General features: G+C 46.7%; 1 protein-coding gene across 1 annotated transcript in view; it reads left to right on the top strand.

Annotated features, from left to right (window-relative positions):
- plagl2 (pleiomorphic adenoma gene-like 2) overlaps positions 1-21453 on the top strand; it is a 28588-nt gene that overhangs the window by 117 nt on the left and 7018 nt on the right. Inside the window, exons 1-3 of the mRNA XM_061057209.1 lie at positions 1-198; positions 18776-18879; positions 20265-20741. The exon at positions 1-198 is cut by the window's left edge and continues 117 nt beyond it. Coding sequence (XP_060913192.1) covers positions 20407-20741 — 335 coding nt within the window. The 5' untranslated portion in view covers positions 1-198; positions 18776-18879; positions 20265-20406. The remainder of the gene's footprint in view (positions 199-18775; positions 18880-20264; positions 20742-21453) is intronic.

Below are 21453 nucleotides of genomic sequence, written 5' to 3' on the forward strand. Positions count from 1 at the left end.
GGAGCCAGACGCTCTCAGGCCCGAAAACACAACAATTAGAGAAAAAAATCTGGAAAAATCCGAAACGCACCGATCGAGGTGAGAAGCGGCGCGAGGCGGCGGCCGGGGTGTGCCGCGGCGGGAAAGTGGTCCGGTCCGGGATGGAAGCGGACCGGGACTCCATGTGAAGCGGACTAATGCGGGGCTGGAAACTTTTCGGTGGGTAAATGGCTCGTTTTTTTCTCTCTCGCTCTGAGCCCACAATGTGGCTGCACGTCCTCATGTGTGTGTGTGTTCGCGCGGTGACACTTGTTATCAACGTGTCGGTACTGTCCCTCAAATTTTGCGTAATTGTGCGTGTTTGTGCGGCAGCGTGGACGGATCCGGGTCTTTAATCTTCTCACGCATCGCCTCCTCCCTCGCGACGCTTTGCTCGATAAAAAGTGGCTCTGCCGAGTTGGGCAACCCGCTGCTCGGTGTCCGCAGGGCCCTCGTTGGCCAACTTTCATGTTGTCTGCAACTCTTGATCCGGTGACTTTTGTTTTGTGAGTGTGTGTGTGTGAGTGTGTGCACGAAGAAAAAGTGTGTTTTTATGTTTACAGTTTTTTTTCTTCTGTTTGTTTGTGGCTCGTGCTCTGGTTATCTGCAGCCTCATGTCATGTGTGTGTGTGTGTGTGTGTGTGTGTGTGCACGCGCGCGGTTCCTTGGAAGCGCGTAAATAACAACCAGAACCCCAGCAGAGAGGGGGGGTCGGGGTCAGAGAGTGGGGGTGTAGCTTGTACACTTGTTATTGATCTCTGCTGCACACTTTAACTACACAAACCTACACACAAACTACACACAAACTACACGCAGACTACACACAAACTACACACAAACTACACGCAGACTACACGCAGACTACACGCAAACTACACACAGACTACACACAGACTAAACACAAACTACACGCAGACTACACGCAAACTACACACAATCTACACTCAGACTACACACAAACTACACTCAGACTACACACAGAATACACACAGACTACACACAGACTAAACACAGACTATACACAGACTAAACACAGACTATACACAGACTACACACAAACTACACTCAGACTACACAAACTACACTCAGACTACACAAACTACACACAGACTACACACAAACTACACACAGACTACACAAACTACACACAGACTACACACAAACCTACACACAAACTACACGCAGACTACACGCAAACTACACACAATCTACACTCAGAATACACACAAACTACACTCAGACTACACACAGACTACACACAGACTATACACAGACTACACACAAACTACACTCAGACTACACAAACTACACTCAGACTACACAAACTACACACAGACTACACACAAACTACACACAGACTACACAAACTACACACAGACTACACACAAACTATACTCGGACTACACACAAACTACACACAGACTACACACATACTACACAAAGTACACAGACTACACACAGACTACACACAAGGTACACTCAGACTACACACATACTACACAAAGTACACAGACTACACACAAAGTACACTCAGACTACACACATACTACACAAAGTACAGACTACACACAGACTACACACAAAGTACACTCAGATTACACAAAGTACACAGACTACACACACTACACAAAGTACAGACTACACACAGTACACACAGACTACACAAAGTACACACAGACTACACACAAAGTACACACAGACTACACACAAACTACACACAAAGTACACTCAGACTACACAAACTACACACAGACTACACACAGTACACTCAGACTACACTCAGACTACACCCAGACTACACACAAAGTACACTCAGACTACACACAAAGTACACCCAGACTACACTCAGACTACACACAGACTACACACAGACTACACTCAGACTACACCAGACTACACACAAAGTACACTCAGACTACACACAGATTACACAGACGACACCCAGACTACACACAAAGTACACTGAGACTACACAAAGTACACACAGACTACACAAAGTACACACACACACTACACTTAGAATACACTCAGACTACACACAAAGTACACTCAGACTACACTCAGACTACACACACATTACATCCAGACTACACACAAAGTACACAAAGACTACACTCAGACTACACACAAAGTACACTCAGACTACACAAACTACACACAAAGTACACACAAAGTACATGTAGACTACACACAGACTACACAAAGTACACACAGACTACACTTAGAATACACAGACTACACAAAGTACACACAGACTACACACAGACTACACTTAGAATACACTCAGACTACACACAGACTACACACGGACTACACACAGATTACACTCAGATTACACACAGACTACACACAGATTACACTCAGACTACACACAGACTACACTCAGACTACACACAAAGTACACACAGACTACACTTAGACTACACACAAAGTACACTCAGTCTACACTCAGACTACACACAGTACACTCAGACTACACTCAGAGTACACACAGACTACACACAAAGTACACTCAGACTACACACAGACTACACTCAGACTACACACAGATTACACTACACACAGATTACACTCAGACTACACACAGACTACACTCAGACTACACACAAAGTACACTCAGACTACACTCAGACTACACACAAAGGACACTCAGACTACACACAAAGTACACAGACTACACTCAGACTACACACAAAGTACACACAGACTACACTCAGATGACACACAAAGTACACTCAGACTACACACAAAGTACACACAGACTACACACAAAGTACACTCAGACTAAACAAACTACACACAGACTACACACAAAGTACACTCAGACTACACACAGACTACAGACAAAGTACACTCAGACTACACACAGATTACACACAAAGTAAACTCAGACTACACAAACTACACACAGACTACACACAAACTACACTCAGACTACACACAAAGTACACACAGACTACACCCAGACTACACACAAAGTACACTCAGACTACACAAACTACACACAGACTACACACAGTACACTCAGACTACACACAAAGTACACACAGACTACACACAAAGTACACTCAGACTACACACAGACTACACTCAGACTACACACAGATTACACTACACACAGATTACACTCAGACTACACTCAGACTACACACAGACTACACTCAGACTACACACAAATTACACTCAGACTACACACAAAGTACACAGACTACACTCAGACTACACACAAAGTACACTCAGACTACACACGAAGGACACTCAGACTACACACAAAGTACACACAGACTACACTCAGACTACACACAAAGGACACTCAGACTACACACAAAGTACACACAGACTACACTCAGACTACACACAAAGTACACACAGACTACACTCAGACTACACACAAAGTACACTCAGTCTAAACAAACTACACACAGACTACACACAAAGTACACTCAGACTACACACAGACTACACACAAAGTACACTCAGACTACACACAGATTACACACAAAGTAAACTCAGACTACACAAACTACACACAGACTACACACAAACTACACACAGACTACACACAAAGTACACACAGACTACACCCAGACTACACACAAAGTACACTCAGACTACACAAACTACACACAGACTACACACAGTACACACAGTACACTCAGACTACACTCAGACTACACACAAAGTACACACAGACTACACACAAAGTACACTCAGACTACACACAAACTACACTCAGACTACACACAGATTACACTCAGACTACACTCAGACTACACACAGACTACACTCAGACTACACACAAATTACACTCAGACTACACACAAAGTACACACAGACTACACTCAGACTACACACAAAGTACACTCAGACTAAACAAACTACACACAGACTACACACAAAGTACGCTCAGACTACACACAGACTACACACAAAGTACACTCAGACTACACACAGATTACACACAAAGTAAACTCAGACTACACAAACTACACACAGACTACACACAAACTACACTCAGACTACACACACAGTACACACAGACTACACTCAGACTACACACAACGTACACTCAGATTACACCCAGACTACACACAAATACACTCAGACTACACAAACTACACACAGACTACACTCAGACTACACTCAGACTACACACAAAGTACATACAGACTACACACAAAGTACACTCAGACTACACTCAGACTACACACAAAGTACACACAGACTACACTCAGACTACACAGATTACACTCAGACTACACACAAAGTACACACAGACTACACACAAAGTACACTCAGACTACACAGACTACACTCAGACTACACACAAAGTACACACAGACTACACTCAGACTACACACAAAGTACACTCAGACTACACACAAAGTACACTCAGACTACACAAACTACACACAGACTACACACAAACTACACTCAGACTACACACAAAGTACACTCAGACTACACAAACACACACAAACTACACACAGACTACACACAAAGTACACTCAGACTACACACAGACTACACACAAAGTACACTGAGACTACACACTGACTTAACCAACAGGTATGGATATGGTCTGAAGTGGAATATTCTGATTTTATGTGGACTTTAAAGAAACTCTGAATTTGTGTTTTAGCCCTAAACTTTGTTCCGGGTCGCTGGTAGCCTAGTGGTTAGCCCTCCTCTAAGCGGGCAGCCAGGGTTTAAATCTGACCTGTGCCTCCTTTCCAGCCTGTCATTCTCCTCTCTCTGTCCCGTCCTGACCGATTACATCATGATTCTCTTTGATGTTTGTGTCATTGTGGTCGTTACACGTTAGTCGTTAGTTAAATTATCGATGAGCTGATGAATCGTGTTTTGGCTCGAACAGGTTGAACTTGTTTGAAGTCTGCAGAAAAATATGGAAAGTGTACCGGTGTTTATTCTTCATTATAAAAGTGTTCTGGTGGATCCATGTTTGTTTAATGTGTTGACTTTAAAGAGGACATATTCTCCCCCTCCTCCACCTTTTCAAACAGTCCCCTGTAGTCTAAATGAAACATCTGTGCTGTGCTTTGATCAAAATATAACATGAATCAAGCACCAGAGGAGGTTTGTGACCCTGTATAAACCAGCTCTCTCAGAATGCTCCGTTTTGGTGTGTCTCTTTAAATGCAATGACACCCCCCCTGAGTTTTCCCACTAGATATCACTCCTCTGTAGTGAGAATAAAAATGGCAGACCTGTTCAAAAGTTTTGTTCTAGTCTGGGGGTGGAGTCCAGGGGTGGAGATACCAGGGGAGGGGAGGGGATTTTTTTTTTTTTTTACCAGAATCCCACTGTGACATCACAAGGAGAGCACATTAGAAACAGAGCATTTTTCTCTGTGCCGCAGACCACAAACAAAGGACTGGATGGGTTTATTTCACATTTTGTGGGTCAGTAGACACTCAGGTTACCTAAATATATGTTCAAAAACACTGTAGAAGTGGATTTTATGTTTGTTTATTTTATGTCCCCTTTAACAGCTGATTGGTTTATAAATGTATGTGTCAGCTCTGTAATGTGCTCTGGATGAGGTGCAGGCTCTGCACAGACACAGTGATATCTATAGAGGTAACTAACCAGGCAGCAGGTAGAGTGTGTGTGTGTCACAGAGGGAGCTGCGTACGGCGGTGGCTTTCCCCTCCAGCAGCAGCTCTGACAGTGGCTCGTTCCATCACAGCCTGCAGCTACATAATAAGGAAATGGAAGTGAGTTGGTCACGAGACAAAGCCTTTGTTTGTGCCAGCCGCTCTGCAAGTCCCGACCCATGTGTTGATGTTTGCTGCTCGCTCACTGAAACACGAGAGAGAGAGAGACGCTGCAAGGGTCTGAGGTCAGCACGCCGTTTAAGACGTTACAAATGAGAGAACCAAAGCTTCCAACACACCGACTGAGAGCTGCACACAGCTAGTCACTCTGACAACAGGTGTGGAGACTTTAATGTTTGTTGCCGTGGTAACAAACAGGTATGTATGACGAGCGGACCTGACAGTGAGAATGATGTTCACACAAGCATCAGAAGATAAACACTGAGGGCTGAACACTTCAAAAAGGTTTCTTCTGTGCAGGGATTGGTTGTGAAGAGCTTCAGGTTGTTCTTCTGAGCCGTGACCTCCTGATGATTTCTCGTCTGCTCCCCGCTCGGAGCAGCTTCTTCTCATTACCGTCTCTGCGTTTCTTATTTGTGCTCCGGTCCGTGTGGTCGCAGGCAGCACGTTTCATGTTTGCCTTTGTGAGAGTGGGCACACACACACACACACGCCTGTGTGTCAGAGGGTGTGTGTGTGCGCGTGCATGTGAGCTCCTGGTGTGCGCTTGTGTGTTTGTGAGGGGGAGAGAGGGAGCTGTTTTTGAGCCGCAGGGAGGTCCGAAAAATCTCTGAAAATCCCCCACAATGCCTTGCACCTCTGTGGGCAGCGGCGACAGCAGGCTGATTTCCATGAGAAAAGAGCATCAGTTGGGTTAATGGGGGGGACAGGCCTCTGAGCGGACAAATGGTAGTTAATAACCAGAGAAGAATCGGAAAAGCTCTGATCCCTCTCTTTGTACTTCTTCACCTTCTAGAAACAGGCATGGGGGGTGAGGGAGGAGGGGGAGGGAGGAGGAGGGGGGATGGGTGAGGGAGAAAGGGACACTGGGTTCATACTAGAAAAGATGTTTGTCGCTTAAGATCGGCAGAGAGAATGTTCAGTTTGTTATTTTGTCAGGATGAGCTGAGAGCCTGAGAACTGAACACGTATGTCACACACACACACACACACACACGAGCGCACGCGCGCACACACACACACACATACACACACGCACATTTGTTTATCTGTGTTGTGAGATCTGACTCACAGAGGGTCTCCAGCCTTTCTTACATTTATTTACACATCAGCTGAATGAAGCTTCTGTTTGTTTACGTGTGAAATTTCAATAAGCCTAATCATCAATCATCTACACACTACTTTACCTGTAGCCCCCTGGCTGCCTGTAGCCCCCTGGCTGCCTGTAGCCCCCTGGTTGCCTGTAGCCCCCTGGCTACCTGTTGGAGACCCTGCAGTATCATCATCATCCTCTGAAAGTTTGTTTATTTTTGACTCCAGCTCAAACATAAATTACTGACTGTTTGTTGTTTTACTGACTGTTTGTTGACTCTGGGGTTTCTCCTGAATGAAGGCTGTCAGCGTTGTGTTCCAGTGTTTTGAGCATGAACTGTACCGTGCTGAAGACCTGAGAAACTGTACGGAGTGCTCACACTGCTCATAGGATCTGGACTTTAGGGGGGAAGCGTGCTCACACTGCTCAAAGGATTTGGACTTTAGGGGGGAAGCGTGCTCACACTGCTCAAAGGATCTGGACTTTAGGGGGGAAGCGTGCTCACACTGCTCAAAGGATCTAGACTTTTGGGGGGAACCGTGCTCAGACACGGTACGGACTGCCTGATGTGAGCGCCTAAACGACACTAAATGAAGCTGCAGTGAGATATTCTTTGATCTGGATCATAAATCTTACTGGTTTGTATTTCATTTTGAAAGACAAAGTTTGAATCTTATTTTGAAATTCATTTTTTCCTCTAAACATTTGTTTAGTGTGTGTTTGTGTCTGTGTGTGAGTGCATGTGTGTGTTGTGGCGTTTCGGAGCAGCGCACTGCACTGAAATAGTAAGAGGATGCGACATGCTTCAACCACATACTGCCACTTTTCCTGCTCAAGCTTTTTCTGGGAAGAGCCTCCATCCATCAACCAACCAGCAGCCAGGGTTCACACACACACACACACACACACATAAACACACATAAACACACATACACACACAGACATACACACATACACACACACACACACACACACACACACACACACACATACACACACACACACACACACACACACACACACACACACATACAAACATCCCCCCTCCTCTTCTTCCTCTTCTTCCTCTTCTTCCTCCTCCTCTTCCTCTTCCTCCTCCTCTTCCTCTTCCTCCTCCTCCTCCTCCTCCTTCACCTGAGCGAGCAGCCAATCAGGTTACTGCTTTGTGATCAACAGGCTCCTCTCATGATGTTTTTAATGATTCAAACAGATAAACGCCGTCAGAAACATTCTGCAGTCTGTGTTCAGCAGTGGGAACGTCCTCCGAGCAGGTCAGCCATCTTTACTTGAACTGACTCAAAGTGACGTCACTGTTTCCCTGATCAGCTGAACATCCTCTCCTCTCATTGGTCAGCTATTGTTTATATAAAGAGTTATTAAATATGAAGATGATGGACATCAGGACACTCTCACTCTTCCTGTCTATCCTCACCTGTTCGATTCCTCTCTCACTTGTTTTTCTACACCCCCCTCCCCCCCCCTCCTTCTTGCTGTGTTTTCCTCCCCTCCTCTCCTACTCATTATTTCCTCAAGTGTGTCCTCCTCTGAGCTATTGTCTCCTCTTAGCTTTGAATTCTCCTCTTCTTCCTCACCCGTCCCTCCCAATTTCAAGCCCCCCTCCCCCATCCTTCAACTTCATACTTCAACTTCAACTTTGGGGGCGGCAGTAGCTCAGTCTGTAGGGACTTTTGTTGAGAACCGGAGGGTCGCCGGTTCAAGTCCCGGCGCGGACCAAATCTGGAAGTTGGTCTGGTAGCTGGAGAGATGCCAGATCACTTCCTGAGCACTGCCGAGGTGCCCTTGAGCAAGGCACCAAACCCCCTCCCCACCACCAGCTGAGGAGCTCCCCCCCTCCTCCTCCCCCTCCCCCCTCCTCTCTCCTCCTCTCTCCTCCCCTCTCTCTCCCCCTCTCTCCTCTGAACAACAACAAGTAGAAATGAAGTTGAGTTTGGAGTGTGAGTCCCCTCAGGGCTGCGTTTTTTGATGTGATTGAAGGCCTGTGTGTGTGTGTGTGTGTGTGTGTGCATGTGTGTGTGTGTGTGTGTGTGTGTGTGTGTCTGTCCTAATTGAATGATAAAGTGGCCTGAGATGGAGAGCGGTGAATAGCCAACAATGGCGGCCTGTGTGTGGTGGAGGGGTTTTGGTTCTCGTCCAGCCTCTGCCTCTCCGCTCCGAGAGGGGGCTATTATAACACTCTCTGCTGGACCGGTCACGTGACGTTGCCGCCCCCCCCCCCCCCCCCCCCCCCCCCCCCCCTCCCACTGTTTGACTACCCCCCACCCCCATCCCAGTATGAACTGGCCAATCGGCTCTCGTCATGGTTCTCCTCTTCTTCTCTCTGCTGCTGCTTTGGTTCGATGATTTCATTTTGCCAACAAGTGACTTTCAGTAATTCAGTGTGTGTGTGTGTGTGTGTGTGTGTGTGTGTGTGTGTGTGTGTGTGTGTGTGTGTGTGTGTGTGTGTGTGTGTGTGTGTGTGTGTGTGTGTGTGTGTGTGAGAGAGAGAGAGACGTATTGTGATGTTGTGCAGAAGTTTGTCATCTTAAAAAATTTAAAACAACAATTTGATCCAAGAGAGGGATGTTACGTGCCCACGTATTTGTGCATTTTAGACCGCAAAATGTGTTTGTCTCTTTTCTCTCAGAGTTCAGGATGTGTTTGACCTCCTCCTCCTCCTCCTCTTCCTCTTCCTCCTCTCTTTCAGAGTTCAGGTTGTGTTTGACCTCCTCCTCCTCCTCCTCCTCTTCTTCCTCCTCCTCTTCCTCTTCCTCCTCTCTCTCAGAGTTCAGGTTGTGTTTGACCTCAGGCTCACACACATCATAATCAGCCTTAGTATAATCCCAAAGAGTGAATTACTGAAGATCATAACCGACTGGAGGCAGGAAACATGTTCAGACTCTGCTTTGGTGTACAGACTCACCTGTGACAGGTAACCTGCATGAACAACTTCTCCCCTTTCAGGGCTAACCCTAACCCCCCCCCCCCCCCCCCCCATACGGCTGTCATCTCTCTGAAGGTGCGTGCAGCCTGCAGCCTCCGATACTCCAAACGTGATCAAGTTTCAGAAAAATTCCTGGAATGTGGGCTGCCCACTGCCCGTTTCTCAAGGCTCTGTTTATGCAAGAATGTTATTTTTACAAGTCGCTCTACCTTAAACACACACACACACACACACACACACACACTGCTTCCCTCCTTTCCCCTCCATTAGGTGAACGTTCTTTGAAAGTAGACATAGTGGACGGAGAGAGAGGCAAACTGAAACAGAGTTAGCAGCAAATTAGGTGTGTGTGTGTGAGGGGGGGGGTGCTGTAAGGAGAGAAAGTGTGTGTGTGTGTCTGGTTGTGTGTGCGATGTGTTGAAACCTGTAGATTTCTGGAAACAAAAGCTGCTCGAACAATGCCTGTTGTTTTAAGCTGAGCTGACGTTGCCAGACTTAGAGATTGTTTGTTGCTGACCGGACAGAGAGAGAGAGCGAGACGGAGAGAGAGCGAGAGAGAGACAGAGAGAGAGAGAGAAAGAGAGTTGTTGGCAGAAACAAAAGTGTATGCATCCTGGCGGCCGAACGAGCGAATCAAAGCACAGACTGCTGGGGCTACAGACAGAAATAATCAAACTCTGAGTGTTTGAGGCGATGAGTTGTACTCTGCACCACACAGAGTGATGATGTAATGTCTGAGGTTAGAATGCCAGACGAGACCTCTGATTGGATGGACATGACGGATTAATAAACACTAACTATTTTCACTCTGGTTTCATTCATCGATTGTATCGTATTGTGATGTCATGGTATCATGTTGTGATGTCATGGTGGCATGGTGTCATGTTGTCATGTTATCATGTTGTCATGTTGTCATGTCATGGTGTCATGTTGTCATGTCATGGTGTCATGTTGTCATGTCATGATGTCATGTTGTCATGTCATGGTGTCATGTTGTCATATCATGATGTCATGTTGTCATGGTGTCATGTTGTCATGTCATGGTGTCATGTTGTCATGTCATGGTGTCATGTTGTCATGTCATGATGTCATGATGTCATGTTGTCATGTCATGTTGTCATGTCATGGTGTCATGCTGTGATGTCATGGCGTCATGTTGACATGTTGTGATTGTGTCATGGTGTCATGTTGTGGTGTCATGTTGTCATGTCGTGGTGTCATGGTGTCATGCTGTGATGTCATGGTGTCATGTTGTGATGTCATGGTGTCTTGTTGTCATGTCATGTTGTGATGTCATAGTGTCATGTTGTCATGTTGTAATGTCATGTTGTGGTGTCATGTTGTGATGTCATGGTGTCATGTCATGGTGTCATGTTGTGATGTCGTGGTGTCATGTTGTGATGTCATGGTGTCATGTTGTGATGTCATGGTGTCTTGTTGTGATGTCATGTCATGTTGTGATGTCATAGTGTCATGGTGTCATGTTGTAATGTCATGTTGTGGTGTCATGTTGTGATGTCATGGTGTCATGTTGTGATGTCGTGGTGTCATGCTGTGATGTTGTGATGTCATGTTGTCATGTTGTGATGCTGTGATGTCATGGTGTCATGTTGTGATGTCATGTTGACATGTGATTGTGTCATGGTGTCATGTTGTCATGTCGTGGTGTCATGGTGTCATGTTGTCATGTGTCATGTCATGGTGTCATGTTGTGATGTCATGTTGTGATGTCATGGTGTCATGTTGTCATGGTGTCATGTTGTGATGTCATGTTGACATGTTGTGATTGTGTCATGGTGTCATGTTGTCATGTCGTGGTGTCATGTTGTCATGTTGTCATGGTGTCATGTCATGGTGTCATGTTGTGGTGTCATGGTGTCATGGTGTCATGCTGTGATGTCATGTTGACATGTTGTGATTGTGTCATGGTGTCATGTTGTCTTGTCATGGTGTCATGTTGTCATGGTGTCATGTCATGGTGTCATGTTGTCATGTCATGTTGTGATGTCATGGTGTCATGTTGTGATGTCATGGTGCCATGTTGTCATGTTGTCATGTTATCATGTTGTCATGTTATCATGTTGTCATGTCATGGTGTCATGTCATGATGTCATGTTGTCATGTCATGTTGTCATGTCATGGTGTCATGCTGTGATGTCATGTTGACATGTTGTGATTGTGTCATGTTGTCATGTTGTGGTGTCATGTTGTCATGTTGTCGTGTCGTGGTGTCATGGTGTCATGCTGTGATGTCATGGTGTCATGTTGTGATGTCATGGTGTCATGTTGTGATGTCATGGTGTCATGCTGTGATGTCATGGTGTCATGTTGTCATGTCATGTTGACATGTTGTGATTGTGTCATGTTGTGGTGTCATGTTGTCATGTCGTGGTGTCATGGTGTCATGCTGTGATGTCATGGTGTCATGTTGTGATGTCATGGTGTCATGTTGTGATGTCATGGTGTCTTGTTGTGATGTCATGTTGTGATGTCATGCTGTGATGTCATAGTGTCATGGTGTCATGTTGTAATGTCATGTTGTGGTGTGATGTTATCATGTTGTCATGTTATCATGTTGTCATGTCATGGTGTCATGTTGTCATGTTGTCATGTCATGTTGTCATGTCATGTTGTGATGTCATGGTGTCATGCTGTGATGTCATGGCGTCATGTTGTGATGTCATGTTGACATGTTGTGATTGTGTCATGTTGTCATGTTGTGGTGTCATGTTGTCATGTCGTGGTGTCATGGTGTCATGCTGTGACGTCATGGTGTCATGTTGTGATGTCATGGTGTCATGTTGTCATGTCATGGTGTCAAGCTGTGATGTCATGGTGTCATGTTGTCATGTCATGTTGACATGTTGTGGTGTCATGTTGTCATGTCGTGGTGTCATGGTGTCATGCTGTGATGTCATGGTGTCATGTTGTGATGTCATGGTGTCATGTTGTGATGTCATGGTGTCTTGTTGTGATGTCATGTCGTGATGTCATGTTGTGATGTCATAGTGTCATGGTGTCATGTTGTAATGTCATGTTGTGGTGTCATGTTGTGATGTCATGGTGTCGTGTTGTGATGTCACGTTGTGATGTCATGGTGTGATTTCATGTTGTGATGTCATGGTGTCATGTTGTGATGTCATGGTGTCTTGTTGTGATGTCATGTCATGTTGTGATGTCATGTTGTGATGTCATGGTGTCATGTTGTGATGTCATGGTGTCTTGTTGTGATGTCATGTGATGTTGTGATGTCATGATGTCATGTTGTCATGTCATGGTGTCATGTTGTGATGTCATGGTGTCATGTGATGTCATGATGTCATGTTGTGATGTCATGATGTTATGTTGTCATGTCATGATGTCATGTTGTCATGTCATGGTGTCATGTTGTGATGTCATGGTGTCGTGTTGTGATGTCATGAACAGAGTCGACGTGGGGCTGCTCTCTGTCTCTGACAGTAAATATGATGAGGTGAGGTGAAGCGAGTGTCAGGAGGTTTTAAAGTATTCATGTTTGATCGCCCTGCTCTTTAAGAGAGAGAGGGAGGGGGAGGAGGGCGGTTGGCTTGGAGCCTGTTGGCACGGCGCCCACATCTCTGGCTTCTGTGGAGCTCCGTGTGACGGCCAGGACTCCCCGCCAGAAGGGCTTTCCCCAGAACACACACACACACACACACACACACACACACACACACACACTCAACACACACATACACACACCTTACAGTCAGTCTGACCATGTGTTTTATGTCAACATTTTGATAACGCTCTGCCAGCAGTGTGTGTGTGTGCGTCTGTGTGTATGTGTGTGTGTTCTGTGTGTTCTGTGTGTTCTGTGTGTTCTGTGTGTGTGTGTGTCTGTGTGTGTGTATGTGTGTGTGTGTGTGTGTGTGTGTGCGCGCGCGTTTGAGTTTATGCATTTAAATAAATCAATAAAATTACCAATCAGGTACGATGGCACGTTACAGATGACCAGTGTGACCGCGCCCTTAAGATGTTTCCTCTCAGTCATCTCTGGGTGACAGTTAGATTAGCGACCCCCCCCCCCCCCCCCCCCCCCCCCAACCACAGACAGGCCTATCTTTAGGAGCCGATCTGGTTTTATGGCCACATCCCGGCTCAGCGGGGCTAACTGTGGGGACTGGTTAGGGTTTGGCACAGCAGAGCGAGGGACTCTTCCCCTCCCCCTTCTCCCCTCTCTATGTGTAAGACCTCACCTCGGGTCACAAAGCAGGAACAGGAGAGGAACTGAAACCTGGGGGAGAAGGAGGAGCAGGGGGGAGGAGGAGAGGGGGATTGAGAGCTGTTTCTTCTCCAGGTTTTATGATGAATCTCTTCAGAGTCTCTAAACTCAAATCTGTGTTCACAGCTTCTTACCGTCTTTTTGAACTCCTCAGACTGTGTAAGCTGTAGAGATTGTCTCTAATTCACAAATACCTGAATATAACTCAGAGTATTTAATTTAGATACCCACACACACACACACACTCACACAAACACACACAAACACGCACACAGAAACACACACACACACAAACACACACACACACACACACACACACACACACACACACACACCCGTTCTGTAACCTAACCAGTCTTTAAACAGATGATTTGAGTCGTCACTTCCCTCATTATTACATCCTGGTTTTTTATCACTTTATTTAAAAACATATAAAAGGTGATAAAATGTATTTTTTTAAAGCAGAATGATAGAATACATGTAGAGCTGTTCTTAAAGGCACATGAACCTGGACCAATGAAAATCATCTAATTTTAAATAATGTTAATATTTAATATGTTTAAGTGTAAATGTTTGTGCAGCACGCCCATCCCCCGCTCATCATGAGAGCGGCTGTTGTCACCTAAGCTCCGGACGGTGAACTCATTTTCTATTTTTAGTTTGTTGGTTTCGTTTAGTAGAGCTGTTTAGTCCTGTTCTGTCCATCACAGAGCCTCGTCTGCTCGGATTCAGAACCCTGTGGACCACTTCAACACATTCAGTCCCAAAATGAGAGAAGAATAAGACTGACAGCAAGCTCACATGAAGCTCAGTGTGTGCAGGAAGTAAAGGGTTAAAAACAGTCACTCAGCATGCAGGCTGACCTCTGACCCCAGAGGAAAGGAATGTGGAAGCTCTTTCATCCGAACTAAAGACACTCTCAGCCAGGACACAGACTAAAGACCCGCTCAGTTCAGGACACAGACTAAAGTCCCGCTCAGTTCAGGACACAGACTAAAGACAGGCTCAGTTTTCCAGAGGTCCATGTGAGCTCAACTCCTGTTCCGGGGTTCATCCAATAAACTTCAGATTTGCTGTAGAGCTAGAAGAGACCTAATTGAATAAAAGTTGTTGGTTTGGTGTACAGAACCCAAAGGGCATTGTTGGTGTAGCTCCTCAAACACTGATGTTTGTTCATGCTTTATTTACGGCTCGAGCAGCAACGCTGTAGAGGTTGTCAATCAGCTGTTTATAATCACATCTGCAATACATTTTATCTGTTCATCAACAATCCCACTCGAAACACAACTGTACTTACATTTTCAACAAACTCTCAAAGCCACCTTCTGGCAACAGGAAGTTATTGATTATCAGTTACGACTCCTTTACAGTCCCCCCATCAGTCCTCAGGGTCACCATCAGTCCTCAGGGCCACCATCAGACCTCAGGGTCACCATCAGACCTCAGGGTCACCATCAGTCCTCTCACCATCAGTCCTCAGGGTCACCATCAGTCCTCTCACCATCAGTCCCCAGGATCACCATCAGTCCTCAGGGTCACCATCAGTCCTCTCACCATCAGTCCTCAGGGTCACCATCAGACCTCAGGGTCACCATCAGTCCTCAGGGTCACCATCAGTCCTCTCACCATCAGTCCCCAGGATCACCATCAGTCCTCAGGGTCACCATCAGTCCTCTCACCATCAGACCTCAGGGTCACCATCAGTCCTCAGGGTCACCATCAGTCCTCTCACCATCAGTCCTCAGGGTCACAATCAGTCCTCAGGGTCACCATCAGTCCTCAGGGTCACCATCAGTCCTCTCACCATCAGACCTCAGGGTCACCATCAGTCCTCAGGGTCACCATCAGTCCTCTCACCATCAGACCTCAGGGTCACCATCAGTCCTCAGGGTCACCACCAGACCTCAGGGTCACCATCAGTCTTCAGGGTCACCATCAGTCCTCAGGGTCACCATCAGACCTTAGGGTCACCATCAGTCATCAGGTTCACCATCAGTCCTCAGGGTCACCATCAGTCCTCAGGGTCACCATCAGTCCTCTCACCATCAGTCCTCAGGGTCACCATCGGTCCTCAGGGTCACCATCAGTCCTCAGGGCCACCATCAGACCTCAGGGTCACCATCAGACCTCAGGGTCACCATCAGTCCTCTCACCATCAGTCCTCAGGGTCACCATCAGTCCTCTCACCATCAGTCCCCAGGATCACCATCAGTCCTCAGGGTCACCATCAGTCCTCTCACCATCAGTCCTCAGGGTCACCATCAGACCTCAGGGTCACCATCAGTCCTCAGGGTCACCATCAGTCCTCTCACCATCAGTCCCCAGGATCACCATCAGTCCTCAGGGTCACCATCAGTCCTCTCACCATCAGACCTCAGGGTCACCATCAGTCCTCAGGGTCACCATCAGTCCTCTCACCATCAGTCCTCAGGGTCACAATCAGTCCTCAGGGTCACCATCAGTCCTCTCACCATCAGACCTCAGGGTCACCATCAGTCCTCAGGGTCACCACCAGACCTCAGGGTCACCATCAGTCTTCAGGGTCACCATCAGTCCTCAGGGTCACCATCAGACCTTAGGGTCACCATCAGTCATCAGGTTCACCATCAGTCCTCAGGGTCACCATCAGTCCTCAGGGTCACCATCAGTCCTCTCACCATCAGTCCTCAGGGTCACCATCGGTCCTCAGGGTCACCATCAGTCCTCAGGGTCACCATCAGTCCTCTCACCATCAGTCCTCAGGGTCACCATCAGTCCTCAAGGTCACCATCAAAGCTGGGGGTGGAGTGTCAGAATAAATCTCTAAAGTTTTGTACTCCAGATAAAACATAATAATAAGACGTGAGTGTGCGTCAGCTGGTCACTCCGCTGACTCTGATTTGGTTTAGTTCTATAACTTCATGGTGTTGATTTTATTCAGTCTGTGTGTTAGCATTCTGGCTAGTGTGAGTGTGTGTGTGTGCATGGGGGGTGTTGTGTATGATGTTGCATTGGAGCTATTTAGTGTGTGTGTGTAGCGGAGGGGAAGGGCAACACGGCATGGTTCAGCCCAGGAATGTGCGATGTGGGTAGGCTGTACAATAGAGCCGGGCTCCCTGAGGGTGGTCAATGGGACGGGTGTCAACCCCCTGCAGCCCCCCCGCTGTGTGATGACCACCCCACAACGCAACAGCTGTCAGCTCCTCTTAACCACCGCTGTAAACACACACTCACACACACAGTGTGTACCAACCTGTAAATACATTTGTGCAAACATTGTGGGGTTGCACACAAACCATCTAATATTTTGCAGTCACCATGTTGGTTTTCTTGAACCAGAATTTATGATATCAAGAGAAGTGGGTGGGGTGCCCACTCCAGCTTCAGCTCCAGCTCCTCCCACTTCTCCAAATATGGTAATTTCTGGCTAGGTTTTAAAAGTTAAACAGTCTGATATTTACATGAACAAATCTCCAAAAGGCTCCAACAGCACAAACACGGCAAAGAGGTTAAAGGTCAGGGAATTAATTAGCTGAAGTGACATCTAGCAGACAACTGTAGCAACTCCTACCTGTCACTCAAAGAGGCCACGCCCCTTACCACTGCAGCAGACAGACTCTAGTGGACACTGGAGGAACTGCAGCTGTAAAGTTGGACATTTTAACATGGGGCTCTATGGGGACTGACTCACTGCAGGAGACAGATTCTAGTGGACACTGGAGGAACTGCAGCTGTAAAGTTGGACATTTTAACATGGGGCTCTATGGGGACTGACTCACTGCAGGAGACAGACTCTAGTGGACACTGGAGGAACTGCAGCTGTAAAGTTGGACATTTTAACATGGGGCTCTATGGGGACTGACTCACTGCAGGAGACAGATTCTAGTGGACACTGGAGGAACTGCAGCTTCTTGTGCTTCACTGTCCGTGTTTACTTGAAAACTGCAGATTCCAGCATGTTTTATTTCTGTCAACTCACTGACTCACACACACAGGAGACAGTTACACGTGTGTGTGTGTGTGTGTGTGTGTGTGTGTGTGTGTGTGTGTGTGTGTGTGTGTGTGTGTGTGTGCATTCTGTCAAACATGCCCACATGTGTTTACTTCTCTGCTCTCTTGGTTCACGTGACGACGCTCCTGCTCGGTTGACGTTGACGTGTCCTTGGACTTGACGCTGTGAGGTCACAGAGGTCACAGAGGTCACTCGGGGTAAATAAAAGGACACAGGTGACAGGAGAGTTCAGACTGGTGTATTCAGTGAAGTGTGTGTTGTAGAGTAAGTTGTGGAGTAAACACTGCTCCCCCTCTTGGGTGGGGGGGGGGATTCTGTGTTTTCACAAGGATTATCCAGTTTCATAACAAGTACATACATGTACATGCATTAACACACACAGGGCGGGCTTTGTGCGGCGTGCTGTCCTCTGTGGACACATGATGAATGACACATTGTGTCTTCAGGTTGTCTAACTAAAAGAAACCAGCTGTGATTAAGAATCTTTATTCACTTAACTGTTTTCAGCGTGTCCTGTTCATGTAACATCAGTCACACTTGTCTGCAGCTCCCCCTAGTGGGTGAACTTTCAAATGATTCAGCATGAATACATATTAGTACTGAGCTCCGGCCTGTCTGATGTCTGATGCATTTCTTTAAAGGATGCCGGATCCATCTTTTATTTTGTTTCTTCTCATTTTCTCTTTTGCAGGACAGTCAAAATGCAGTGCAGCGTTTCCCACTCACCGCCAACCATAGCTGTTGGGACCGGGTGAGGAGGAGAGGAGAGAGGAGGAGAGCACCAAGTTTTTACAGGTAGAAAGACCCTGGACAGCTTCATTCATTGGTTCATCCAAAACTTTAGTAAAGCATTCAAGTCATCAGACTTTAATGTGTCACTGAGGCAAGCACGTGTAACACACTGAAAATGATATCTCATATCTTCATATTTGTCCTGATGTTTTGTTGTATCAGTTTGTCAAGTTCAATTAATTAGATTTCCAGAAGTTAATTCATATTTTTATTACAAATGAAAAACAATGAATGTTACAAACAGTACCTCATTGTTTCTTATGTTCTGTCTGAAGACAACAGAAATGTGTTTTACCTGTTAAGATGAAGGCGCTGGCCCTTTCAGAGTGGCTCAGTGAAGGAGACTGTGAGGTGTGTAGGCTGACAAACGAAGCTCCAGCTGAAGGATCAAAAAGTGTAGATTGACCAGTTCTGACCGGTTCAAACGCTTTACAACTTAAGTCCAGCAGTGTGAGCGCTCCATTCACTTCCTCTGCCCGGTTTGATGGTCTCTGTGATGGTCTCTGATGGTCTCTGTGATGGTCTCTGTGATGGTCTCTGATGGTCTCTGTGATGGTCTCTGATGGTCTCTGTGATGGTCTCTGTGATGGTCTCTGTGATGGTCTCTGATGGTCTCTGTGATGGTCTGTGATGGTCTCTGTGATGGTCTCTGTGATGGTCTCTGTGATGGTCTCTGTGAAGGTCTCTGTGGTGGTCTCTGTGATGGTCTCTGTGAAGGTCTCTGTGGTGGTCTCTGTGATGGTCTCTGTGAAGGTCTCTGTGGTGGTCTCTGTGATGGTCTCTGTGGTGGTCTCTGTGACGATCTCTGTGATGGTCTCTGTGACGGTCTCTGTGATGGTCTCTGTGGTGGTCTCTGTGGTGGTCTCTGTGATGGTCTCTGTGATGGTCTCTGTGAAGGTCTCTGTGGTGGTCTCTGTGATGGTCTCTGTGATGGTCTCTGACGTGCGGAGAGTTCCTACAGCTGTAGCTTCATACAGGCTCTGCAGCCTTTGTTGTTTTTTATGACATCATTGGACTAACTTTAGTTTAGTTTATATATAATCAAACATAATACAGAATGTGTTCATTCTGTGACACATGATCAAAGTAAGTTTTACTGACAGAAGAGTTTAATTCATAGAAGGGGCGGGACATTGTTGATTGACAGACAGACAGTCACCATGGTTACTCACTCTCACCTGCCTGCTGCACGCAACGTGTAACGTCGTTTAGCCTAATCCCTATAAATTCGGTATCACAACAGGTGAGCTTCAGGTGGAGAGGATGATAATAACTTTTAAAAACCGAGAGAGAACAGAAAACATAACGAACAGATCGTTATATCGCTCACCACTACTTTGTCTTCATATGAATGAAAATGTGTTCATGTCCCTCCTCTGTTTCCACAGATCTCATCCGACCTTGATGCTTCCCTTCCGGTGAGCTGTTGGTCAACTTCTTCTACGTCACCCCCCGGCAGCGCCCCACATTGAGCCTGCACGGCAGGGAGCCACACCTGAAGTTTCATGGCAGCGGCGTTCTGAGGCTGCCATGGCAGCTGCTGCCGCCGATGCCTCACACCGTATTACCGCACTGACGCCGGAGGAAGAGGGACGACGGACTGCCGCCAAGCTGTTTGGGAGCGCCGCCGCGCTGCCACGGACTGAGAGAGAGCGAGAAAGAGAGAGGGGGAAAGAGAGAGAGAGGGGGAGGGAGGAGGAAGAGAGTGGGAGAGCGAGTGGGAACGAGTGTTTGGTGTGCGGAGGTCTGTTCACCTCACAGGAGAAGCTGCGGCTCCACGCTTTGACTCACACAGGAGAGAAACCCTTCCACTGCTCACAGCCACTCTGCCCCAAGGCCTTCAGCTCCAAGTACAAGCTGTTCAGGTACCACCAGGGTCCACATCATTTAGAGACTTCAGGGTACCACCAAGGTCCACATTATTTAGAGACTTCAGGGTACCACCAGGGTCCACATCATTTAGAGACTTCAAGCTGTTCAGGTACCACCAGGGTCCACATCATTTAGAGACTTCAAGGGACCACCAGGTCCACATCATTTATAGACTTCAAGGTACCACCAGGGTCCACATTATTTAGAGACTTCAAGGTACCACCAGGGTCCACATCATTTAGAGACTTCAGGGTACCACCAGGGTCCACATCATTTAGAGACTTCAAGCTGTTCAGGTACCACCAGGGTCCACATCATTTATAGACTTCAAGGTACCACCAGGGTCCACATCATTTAGAGACTTAAAGGTACCACCAGAGTCCACATCATTTAGAGACTTCAGGGTACCACCAGGGTCCACATCATTTAGAGACTTCAGGGTACCACCAGGGTCCACATCATTTAGAGACTTCAAGGGACCACCAGGGTCCACGTCATTTAGAGACTTCAAGCTGTTCAGGTACCACCAGGGTCCACATTATTTATAGACTTCAAGGGACCACCAGGGTCCACGTCATTTAGAGACTTCAAGCTGTTCAGGTACCACCAGTGTCCACATTATTTATAGATTTCAAGGTACCACCAGGGTCCACATTATTTATAGATTTCAAGGTACCACCAGGGTCCACATCATTTAGAGACTTC

The sequence above is a fragment of the Labrus mixtus genome, chromosome 15 (assembly GCF_963584025.1).
Source record: "Labrus mixtus chromosome 15, fLabMix1.1, whole genome shotgun sequence".
Classification (NCBI taxonomy): domain Eukaryota; kingdom Metazoa; phylum Chordata; class Actinopteri; order Labriformes; family Labridae; genus Labrus; species Labrus mixtus.